This window comes from Budorcas taxicolor, chromosome 7, assembly GCF_023091745.1.
Source record: "Budorcas taxicolor isolate Tak-1 chromosome 7, Takin1.1, whole genome shotgun sequence".
In the NCBI taxonomy this organism is placed as follows: Eukaryota; Metazoa; Chordata; class Mammalia; order Artiodactyla; family Bovidae; genus Budorcas; species Budorcas taxicolor.
In genome coordinates, this window is record NC_068916.1 from 81,546,007 (window position 1) to 81,557,926 (window position 11,920).

Below are 11,920 nucleotides of genomic sequence, written 5' to 3' on the forward strand. Positions count from 1 at the left end.
ACCTGGAGTATCCCATGGATGGAGGAGCCTGGTAGGCTACAGCAAAGAGTCAGACACAACTGAGCAAATTCACTTTCAGTTTTCACTTTCAAAGAGTTACTGGGAAAGGTGACCCTGCAAAGCTCTTAGCACAGTACCTGATAATGTAGACACTCAATGGCCATTTTCCCAGCCTCCAGGGGAAGGAACGGGGAGATACCCTTCTTTATTTCTAAGGAATGTACCCAGAGTGAAAGGCAAATTTGATCAGTCTGGAATATGAAACTAGATGAAAGCTTAGCACGTGAAATTATATTTGTGATGTCCTAGAGAGCCAAGAAAATTAAGAAATGAACCAAGTAACTCATCATATTTATTAGATGTAAGAATGAAGGTGCAGTATTATCATTTCCTTGTGATAGTTGTATCTAATAGTTCTGAAACCAATTCACAGTATTCATGTCAGACTTATTTTATGAGACATTTAACCATTGCTAAATTAAATTTCCTAAGAGAATGTGCCACTATAACTTCTCTGGAGTTTCAGAGATAGAAATCTGACCCATCATTTCTATTTTCACGAAAACCATTTAACAGAACTTTGTTCCAGTAGAAGTGTTTATTGAGTTGTAAGCCTAACACAGTTCATTGGCTGCATGCATTTCCACACTGACATTTTTCTCAGTGCAGATTTGCATCAGTTCATTAGTACTGACAGCAGATGGTAGCACTTTCACACAAATTTACCTTCTGAATTGATCTAAGAAATGTCACTAAAAAGATCCTGACAGTTTTGATGTTCTTCCATTTCTGAAAATGGTATGTTAAACAAATAAGGTGTAGGATTTTAGATTTTCTTGAACTCCAACACATAATTCCTAAACCAACTAAAGATGCTTTCATCTCTGATTCTGGCTGTCTGAAGGAGAAAGTAGAAAATGCAGATAATCTTTCCTGATAGCATAAGCCTTAAAAAAATCACTATTGCAGAAAAATGGGTTTTGAAGAATATTATCTAGATTGTCCACACTGATCAAATGCCTCAAATTATTTGTAAATTCTCTACCTTACTTTGTCTGAATTCAAAATTGCTTGGCTAGCAGGATCAGCTCATTGACTGTTACTGAAAAATAGTATTAGCTTAAGTCACAAGGCAAACTTTAAATTCTTTCACTTCTGCCGCATTAAGATATCCAGAAGATTAACTACATTTTAAAATTACAGATCTTTTGCCTTTTAGTTAGGATTAAATCATTATATAAATTATCACACAAGAAGACTTAATATTTGCTAAGTGAATGAATGAGGGAATATATAAATCCTAATCATATCGAGGAAACTATTTTCTACATTATATACCTATTATTATATTCCTAATAACTCAAAGCCTTGTAGTATTCAGTAGTATTATGTATATAAACAAGGATTTATTTTGAGTATTTTAAAATTAATTTTCCATCTGCATTTGAAAAGTAATTAGTGATTTGGTTAATTTACCAAAAGAGAAGCTGATTTGAGAAAGCATTGGGTGTTAACTGTAAATTGTTTAACCACATAATTAAATATAGTACTTTTAACATGTTGCTAGAAGAGTGGTCATGATTAATAATATACTTCAATGATTTATTTATCAACAAAAAGGACCTTTTTGCTTCTGTTGTTGTTGTTCAGTTGCTAACTCATGTCTGACTTTTTGTGACCCCGTGAACTGCAACACACCAGGCTTCCCTGTCCTTCACTGTCTCCCTGAGTTTGCTCAAACTCATGTCCATTGAGTCAGTGATGCCATCCAACTATCTCATCCTCTGTCGCCCCCTTCTCTTATTCTCGATCTTTTCCAGCATCAGGGTCTTTTCCAGTGACTTGGCTCTTCAAATCAGGTGGCCAAAGTATTGGAGCTTCAGCTTCAGCACCAGTGCTTCCAGTGAATATTCACAATTGATTTCCTTTATGGCTGACTAGTTTGATCTCCTTGCTGTCCAAGGGACTCTCAAGAGTGGTGCTTTCTGACTGCACCACAGTTCGAAAGCATCAGTTCTTTGCACTGAGCCTTCTTTTGGGTTCTAAATGCTCTCAAAAACAATACCCTTCTAACATCCTAACACTAGAAATATAAGTTAATACGGACTTAATCTGGCTAAAATAATAGTGATTTCATTCAATATAGTTCTATTCCCTCCCTTCCTTTGTGCTATTATTGTTACATATACTACATCTATATATGTTATAAACCCAACGCTACAGTATTATAATTCTTACTTATATAATCCTGTCTATTAAAGTAACTAAGAGAAGAAAAAATACTTAGCTCATCTTTTATATTTACCATTTATGATGCTTTTTATTTTTTCCTGTGGATTTCAGTTATCCTCTGGTATTATTGCCTGAAGAACTTCCTTTAGTATAAGGTAAGTGAATTAGCAAGGGATTCTCTCAGTCTGTTCCTTTGGAATATATTTATATTACCTTCATTTTTTTAAAGGACAGTTTTGCTGAATATGGAAATCTTGATTGACAGGTCTAGGGTTTTTCCCCCTAAGACTTTGAATATGTCTTTCTGCTGCTGTCTGGACTGATGAGAAACCAGCCATTACTATATTTTTATTTCTCTTTATATGATGAATTATTACTTTCTTGCTACTTTTAAGATTTCCTCTTATCTTTGGCTTTCAGCCATTTAACTAATATGTCTAGGTGTGGATTTCTGTGTTTCTACTTAGGGTTTGCTGGTCTGCTTGTATCTGTAGATTAAATGTTTTTCATCAAAGTTAAGAACTTTTCAGCTAGTGTTTCTTCAAATATTCTCCTTGCCTCTTTCTCCTTTCCTTTTCAGACTCCTACTTCAGGTTTGTTGGTATGCTTGGTATTGTCCCACAGATCTCTGAGGATTTGTTCTTTCATCTTCATTTTTTTCTTTCAAATTGTAGAATTTCTATTAATATATCTTCAAATTCATTAATTCTTTTTATTGCCATTTCATATCTACTGTTGAGCCATCTAGTGAGTTTTTTATATCTCTATTATACTTTACAACTCCAAAATTTTATGTGGTTATTTTTATAGTTTGTGTTCTTTGATTGAGAATTACTTATGTGCAGTCATTATTATAATTTTTTCCTTTTAACTCTGAACATGGTTTTCTTTAGTTCTTCATACATGTTTTAATAGCTGCTTTGAATTTTTTTAAATCCAATAATCAGGCCCACTCAGAGTCAGTTTTTATTAAAGGACTTTTTCTTCTTAGTGTGGATCTGTTTTGATTCTTTGATGTCTCATAAATTTCTCTGAGGGCTTCCCTGATAGCTCAGCAGGACATTTTAGATAATACAGAATAGCAATTCTGGATTCCATTATTTTTCTCTGAGGGTTGCCTTTTTGTTGTTGTTGCTGTTATTTTTGTCTGGTTGTTTTAGTAACTTTCATAGATTTTTTCTTCCGAATTTGCCTACTCTGTAAATGTGGCCATTGATGTCTCTATTTTGTCTTTCATTCTTAATGTTCATGTTCTTGCCTGGTTTCATGAGGTCACCAGCTTGGTCTGCTTACCTTCGTTAGCCAGTGATCAGACAGAGGTTGTCCTTATATACCTCAAGCCTACAAGGTTTCCCTCATTTATTCATGGCCGTGTATGTGGGCTGGGAGCCCATCCAAATTTCGTTGACGTTCAAGTCATCATTAGCTTTTACTTTTCATCAGGCCTTCTTGTATCTCCCTTGCACATATGCAAGTCAGCCCTGCTGGCAGCTCTGCTATTGGTTCTCTAGTCACTGGCTCCACTCCCACAAAACCTCCCTGTTGATGGAGCCAGGTGGGGGGTGGAGCTGGTATGGGAGTATTTCTAGGCAAGAAGGTTGCAGACTGTCTCTGTGTCTAACTTAACGTTCTAGCAGCTTCTCATGAATTTAAAAAGCTATCAAAATTTTTATTTGCCTTTGGTTAATTTTCACATCCCAGAAATGATTGTTTTTTGACAATTTTGTCCTGTTTTATACCTGTTTTTCAAGGAGATTTGTTGACCTCTATGTCATCCTGCTCTAGTTAGAAGTCCACTACTATTGTTATTTATTAATAAAACTTTTCTCAAAAGATTACAAAATATCCCTTTTTATAATTCCTGACAAGATCAAACATCTCCTTACCTGACTTTTTCAAACCAAAGCATCTTACCAAAACAATATACTTTTTATTTTTAAAATGCTATTTAAACATTTTATTTTTAAAAACAGTCATCATTTAAATATATTTTGTCTAATTATACAAGTTCTTAATTATAGTAAAAGACAAAGTATTTCTTAGGTGGTCAAACCTGCATTAACAAACTATCCAGGCTGTTCTAAAAACCCTTCTAAGGCATAAAGTGAAAGTATTAGTCACTTAGTCATGTCCAACTCTTTGCTACCCCAGAGACTTATCCCACCAGGCTCCTCTGTCTATGGAATTCTCCAGGTCATAATACTGGGGTGGGTAGCCATTCCCTTCTCTGGGGGATCTTCTCCACCCAGGGATCAAACCCAGGTCTCCTACATTGCAGCCAGATTCTTTACCATCTGTGCTACCAGGAAGCAGCAAAGCATGAAAGTCCCTATTATTTAAAAAGGTGTTTTGCACAAGCATTACTATGCATTTTATCAGCATATAACCTTAAATACTAATGTAACTGTTTTATGTGAGGAAAAATGAATATTAAAATGTTATAGATTACTGAAGTGTTTTTGAAGTGTCTGAGCTATTATTTTAATTTAAATTCATTTAAATTATTTTCCATTAATTTGTCCTATCAATATATTGATAATTCTAGTGACTATATATACCACTGGGCTTCCCTGGTGGCTCAGATTGTAAAGAATCTGCCTATAATTCAGGAGACCTGGGTTCGATCCCTGGGTCAGGAAGATCCCCTGGAGAAGGGAATGGCAACCCACTGCAGTATTCTTGCCTGGAGAATTCCATGGGTAGAGGAGACTGGCAGGCTGCAGTCCATGAGGTCGCAAAGAGTTGGACACAACTGAGCAACTAACACATTAATATATTGATAATTATATATACATAGACTTTTTACTAATTCAGACTTTTCCTATCCTTGGTTATAATTAGTTATCATATGTTTCTAAACATTTAGATACTAGTCAGTGATGTTTTAACTATGCTGTGTAACTACATAGGAACTTTTTATTTTTAGATATTGAAATTGGACTTTGTTGTAGGGTATTATAAAAACATACTTGAGTCATATCATGGATGTCTAGGTGTTGTTATTCTTATCTATTTAAATATCAATAAATTGAGTAGTAATAGTCAACTAAGTGCTTATTTTATGTTAGGCACTATTTTGAATGGTTTTCTGGCATTTTTTCCATTGAAGGATCACAGTCAATCTATGAGGTATATGCTGTCATTAGTCCCAGTAATCAGATAAGGAAACAGAGATATGAAATGATTAGGTGGTTTGCCTTAGCTCAATTTTTAACTACAGATCCCAAGCCTGCTCTTATCTACTTGCTATGTGGAATGAGCAATAGATGTGGTTCAAGTCCAGGTCTTTACTAAGCAGCATCTAATGAGCAGAGCTGCAAGGTGACACAGGCCAACATCTGCTTAGAAAATGACCCTCTGAACTTTAACTGTTTCTGTATCTCTTGGAAATGTCTTATACACTGATATGGTTATTCTTTGGAGATCTTATAAAGGTTAGGCCACAGACCTATTATAAGGGAGAGGCAAGGTCTTGTCTATGTGATGAAGCCATGATTCATGAGAGTTTCCAGCTCCTCAAGGAGATTGAACCATGAATGGTTAAGATTTTTGGAGGACACTCTTGCATAGTAATTGTGAGTGCTTCCATCCACCATGCAGGCCAGAAAGGGAGAGCCCAGCCAAGATCTCTTCCTAGTGTCCCCCATGCTTCAAATGCACCTGTGAAAGTGAAAATCACTCAGTCGTGTCTGACTCTTTGCGACCACGTGGACTATATAGTCCGTGGAATTCTCCAGGTCAGATTACTGGAGTGGGTACCTTTTCCTTCTCCAGGGGATCTTCCCAACCCAGGGATCAAACCCAGGTCTCCCACATTGTGGGCAGATTCTTTACCAGCTGAGCCACAAGGGAAGCCCAAGAATACTGGAGTGGGTAGCCTATTCCTTCTCCAATGGATCTTCCCGACCCAGGAATCGAACCAGGGTCTCCTGCATTGCAGGCGGATTCTTTACCAACTGAGCTATCAGGGAAGCCCTCAGATGGGCCTGAGAGCCCCAGTATTATAACACTCTGATCTTTTAGAGCCCTGTTGTTCTGTGTATTTGTTACGCTTTCAGTATTCCCAGGCTTTCAGTAGAGTCTTGTTTGACTAGTCCATTCTACCTCAGCTACATGAAGCTTGGGCTCAAGTGTTTAAAGTTGGAGAGTTCCCCCATGGAGTGGCCATGATAATCAAGGGCTACCAAGTGGGGAATGCATCCTGGAGTAGCGGAGACTGCATGATCAAGCTGACTCTCTGCTTTATGAGTGTTCCATGCAGCGCTATCCTGGAGGTCTAGGTTTCATTTTATTAAAGAAGGTAAACGTGTCTTCACAGATTTGGTTACAGCTCTTCATTTCTTCCATTGGTTACTATACAAGTAATCCAAGAAGAATTTAGACTAAATTTAGCCTTTTAAATCCTAGCTCTATAAACAGCAATTATTTTTAGTTCAGAATAATTCTAAAATTCTTTTGCATTTCCTCTGCACGTTTCCTGTACTGATTTCCCTTTATGGTCTCTGAATTTGTCCAGTTTCTATGCACAGTTGGATTTTTCTTGCCATCCTGATCTCTGTTTAAAGATCACCTCTTCAGTAAGGCCTTCCCTTTCACCAAATCCGAATTATTACCACCAAAGTTGTATTACCTTGCTTTGTTTTATTCATAGCATATATTATTATCTGGATTATCCTCTTTACTTATTTGTTCTATGTGTTTACTGGCTATCTCCTGCACTGGAATGTAAGTTCCATGGGGTGAGGGACTTGGTTTATCTTAGAGTGATCTCTGTAACTATTGATAGATCCAGAACTATTCCTGGCAGGTATGTAAGAGATGATCACTAGATATGTGATGAATTAATAAATATTAGTTTAAGGCCAGTAAGGGGAGCCAGAATCAAATTGGACATGAGGACTTGGTGATAAGCATAACATATCTGGGCTGTGGTCACAGTGTCAGGTTAGAAACAGGAATGAGGGGTAGGAGAGAGCAGGAGAGTGGGGGCTTGAGCTCTGTGTGTAAATCAGGACCCTGGGCAGAGATATCTGGAGGTGGCCCCTTTAAGGAGACATACTCGTACTCCAGCCTACTTGCAATGAATAACTCAGCCCTGCCACACACACACACTCATCTCTCCACACCCAAGGTCACCCGTACATGTACCTCCTATTTATTGTGGATAGGTGTGTTCACTTGTGCACAGACATAGTGGAGGATGTAAGGTGTAATTCTTCCCATGGACAGCTCTGAGTTCAACTTCTCCTCGGACTGGCTGAGGAGAGAAGCAGCCAGGGGAAGAAGCCAGGCAGCCCTCAGTCCAAATCCAGCCTACGGGCTTGTTTTATTTGGCCCGCACCATATTTTTAACAAATGGTGCCAATATTTAAATTTAGGAGGTTTTACATAAAAATCTGGATGTCTAGGTTATTTTGACAAGTGGGAAGACCTGGCACAGCAAGCGTGCATTCCACCTGGCACAAATGGCCGGAGCAGAGTAGCAAGGACAAGCTTGGCTGGGCACACTCTCCAGGTCCACGTGGCCCTTGTCACTTGCTGGTGCATTTCGCTGCCTTTCCCCTTCACGTCGCCTGCCTGGTCTTCATAGGTGGTTGTCTTAGTCTGTTTGGGCTGCTATAGCAAAATATCACATATCGGGTAGTTAATATACAACAATTCTCGAGGCTGATCTCAACCTGAGACCAGGTTGAGATCTCCAGCCCTCTATCATCAGGCCCTTTTCCAGCTTGCAGATTGCTCACTGTGTGCTTACATGGCAGAAGAGGATAGGCTAGCCCTCTGAAGCCTCTTTTATAAGGGCCTTGATCTCATCTTGAGGGCTCTTGACCCTCACTTGCATGACCTAAGCACTTCCCAAAGGCCCTACCTCCTCCTACCATTGCACATTAGGGTTTCAACATATGAATCTGTGGGACCCAAACATTCAGGTCATAACAGTATTGGAATTTGTGGTCTCTGGCATAATGGCTAATGCACAATGTAAGCAACTGATAAATTTATCAACAAAAACTGTTTTCAGGTTGGTCAAATTTATGCATAGATCACTCACCACATAGCAACCATCTTGGGATCCCCATTGCTTACCACATGATGTCTACATCCCTAGTCTACTAGCAGTCCGACCTGTATCCTATATCCAATCATTCTCTTATAAAGGCAGTGGGGTTCTGCCTTATGGACTTGGAACTCATAGAAACAGCTCCATAAGCTTGGGAGAGACAAAAGGAGAGACATAGATAAGCAGAGAGACTAAGGGAAAGAGAGAGACAGACAAGAGCAGTACAATTTAAATGAAAGTGTTAGTTGCTCAGTTGTGTCCGACTCTTTGAGACCCCATGGATCGTAGCCCACTAGGCTCCTTTGTCCATGGGGTTTCCTAGGCAAGAATACTGGAGTGGGTTGCCATTCCCTTCTCCAGAGGATCTTCCCAACCCAGAGATCGAACCTGGGTCTCCTGCATTGTAGGCAGATTCTTTACCATCTGAGCCACCAGGGAAGCCTACAGTTTAAATAGTGCCAGTCATTCCCCTCTTCCACCCTGTCCTTTACCCTGTCTACTCACTGGTCATGTGCCTGGATGCAGTTAGGCCTGAAAGAATTAACATGTTGACAAAATTTATGTAAGAAAATATGTGAGGACTTCCCTGGTGGTCCCATGGTAAGAATATGCCTGCCAATTCAGGGGACATGGGTTTGATCTCTAGTACAGGAAGATTCTACATGTTGTGGGGCAGCTAAGCCTGTGTGCCACAACTACTGAAGCCTGCGAGGTCTCAAGACTGTTCCACAAGAGAAGCCTGCAGTGACAAGCCTGCGCACTGAGATGAAGATTAGCCCCCACTTGCTGCAACTAGAGAAAGACTGCGTGCAGCAATGAAGACTCAGTGCACTCAAAATACTCATTTAGAAAAGGAAGGAAAATATGCAAATAATTTTGCTTCCCTTACCACTGACTGTTGCTGAAGCTGAAACTCCAATACTTTGGCCACCTGATGCAAAGAACTGACTCATTTGAAAAGACCCTGATGCTGGGAAAGATTGAAGGTGGGAGGAGAAGGGGACGACAGAGGATGAGATGGTTGGATGGCATCACTGACTCAATGGATATGAGTCTGAGTAAACTCTGGGAGTTGGGGATGGACAGGGAGGCCTGGCGTGCTGCAGTACATGGGGTCACAAAGAGTCGAACATGACTGAGTGACTGAACTGAACTGAACCATTGACAAACAGGTGAATGAAATGCATTGTTCAAATGGTCAGACTTGAGTTAAAGCTGAAGAATAATTATAGGCCAAAGGAAACACCAGCTAAAGAACGAGATAAAATGTATCTGCAGTTTGTATTGAGTGCCCTCCTCTATCAGTAAATAATTTCTTCTCACAAACCTTTTTCTCATGTTTGCATTATGAATTATATTTTAAACTAGGAATCAATCTATATCTTAATTTAATAATTTGAAATTTATTTTTTAATAATTTGAAATTTAAAACAAACTTTTATCTTAAAGGAGTAGACCTGAGTATGGATTTTAACTTTTTCAAAGTAATTCACGCCAGCAATTCTGGGCCAACTCTGATTCTTCCAGGAGCATCCGATACTTGGACAACCCTTTTTTGTACTTCATCCCTGCAAGACGAGTGAATTCATGACTCCTGTGTTAAAGAATTCTCAAAAAATCAATAGGTAAGAAATACCATCAAGACACATTGGCTTCAGTCTTATTTTAAAAGTATAAATCCTTTTATGTGATTCTAAAAGCTAAACTAAAAAAGAAATATTCTTTGTAATAATAATAATGGCTAACATTTATTGAATTTTTTTACTGTGTTCTAGGCATTGTTCTAAGTATTTCAGATATATTAACGCACTGGATTTCTATAACACCCCTGTGAGCTAAGTACTATTATTTTACCTGGTTTACAGAGGAGGAGGCTAATGCACAGAGGGCCTAAATAACCAAGGTCACATATCTTGTTGAGTGGTGGAACCTGGGGCGTGAACCCAGGCACTCTTGCCTCCGAGCCACACTCTTCACCACTGCACTCTGCTACCTTAGCTAATGCTGTCAGCTGGGTCAAACTGGAATCATTGAGGAAAGTCAGGAGCATCAGTGCCTTGACCCTCCCTCCCTTAAGCTGCTTTAGTGGGGGCTCCTCAGCCTCTTTGGCCCCCAAGTCCCTGTCAAGCAACAGATTGGCATTTGGAAATGCTGAGATTCCAAGTGACCAGCACACATCTTTGAAGAAAGCCTAATTTCTCTGATTGTTGGTAAATGATTTTCTACTACTCAAACGACCACAGTGGAAACAGTTTTCTGTGTTTCACTTACTTCCCAGGAATGTCAACTACATCACGTCGTGGCTGAGCATGGTAGGGCCAGCTGTCGGGCTGAATCTTCCTCTGAGTTACGCCACAGCAGCCTCTCAAGAGGAAGGCAATGTCAGTGGACAAGGTAAAAAGAGAAGCCTGCACTCCACGTTTCCTGTTGCAGAGATCCTGGGTATCTTTTGCATTTGGCTGTGTCCCCCCTGCTGGCCCCAGCATTTTTTAAGTCTGCTTTCACCTCTGACAGGACACTGATTTGTCTGTTTAGTTTTCCAGACAACCAGCGTCCACTCATTTAGGAAGCTCTTGCCTTTCCTGTAGTAACACTCACCCAACCACAGAGCTGAGTGGTTTTATTTTAGAATTGATATTCTTGAAACAAGTCTTTACTGCTCAGTTAACCTTCTTTCATTTTCTTGGCTTTTGTCTTGTTCTTCAGATTCTTCTATTGAGCGAAAAAGCTTAGAACACTGAGAGTTTATGTGGCCGGCCCTGGTTTTAATGGGGCCAGTATGGTATGAGATTTCAGCTCACCGAGATTCTGACGTGGATTTTTTTCCCCTTGGAGGTAAATGTCTGCAGCAACTGATATGCTCTACGTTTAGAAGAAACACGGCAAAGACACAAATTACTAAAAATAGCAAAAAAGAGCTCTAGCCTGGTAACAGAAACGATGACATCATCAGGGCACTTCCAGGTTCTTCTCTCATGTCTCTGAGGCTCGTTCTCTTGATCTTTGATTTGAGAATAACAAGATACCTCACAAGGTCGCTGTGAGAAACACATGAGAGCCTCAGTGTGTGAGAAAGTATGGGAAAGTATTAAGCAAATATTCATTAAATGGTCACCTTTCTTATACTTGATTGTCATTCACTAGTCTGTCAATAAGTTTAATAGTAAGGTATTAAGATGAACCATGGAAAGTTTGGTTTGGGGTTGCTGTTTCGTTTTTCATTTTAACTTGCTAAGGTCTTAAACCAAGAGAAGAACATAATCACCTCTTCAGAGCAACTAGATTAGTGCCTGTCAGTGAGGGACGCACTTTAGAGTCATTTGAGGATCTTTCTCAACTATAGGCACTGGCCACCTGCTGGAACTGCCTGTCCAGGTGATTCTGAGGTACCTGCTCCTAAAGAAGTTCTGCTCTGGATGTAACTTTTGAGCTGCATTTATTTATATTGTTTTGGTCTCCCAGTAGGCCTTTTCCAGTTCTGTGCACATAATTGGACTTCAAGCTAGACTTACTTCCTAACACTGCCCAGGTCTCACCCAAGAAACTGGCTAGCAAGGCATCTAGGAGGCACCTGGAAAGGCAGCCCACTTGCAGGGAGCAGTTAGCATGACGGGATTATCTGCTGGC

General features: G+C 39.6%; 1 protein-coding gene across 1 annotated transcript in view; it reads left to right on the forward strand.

The window, feature by feature from the left end:
• ATG10 (autophagy related 10) overlaps positions 1-11,375 on the forward strand; it is a 272,173-nt gene extending 260,798 nt beyond the window's left edge. Inside the window, exons 6-8 of the mRNA XM_052644059.1 lie at positions 9,821-9,918; positions 10,572-10,687; positions 11,000-11,375. Coding sequence (XP_052500019.1) covers positions 9,821-9,918; positions 10,572-10,687; positions 11,000-11,034 — 249 coding nt within the window. The 3' untranslated portion in view covers positions 11,035-11,375. The remainder of the gene's footprint in view (positions 1-9,820; positions 9,919-10,571; positions 10,688-10,999) is intronic.
• The last annotated feature ends 545 nt before the right edge of the window (positions 11,376-11,920 follow it).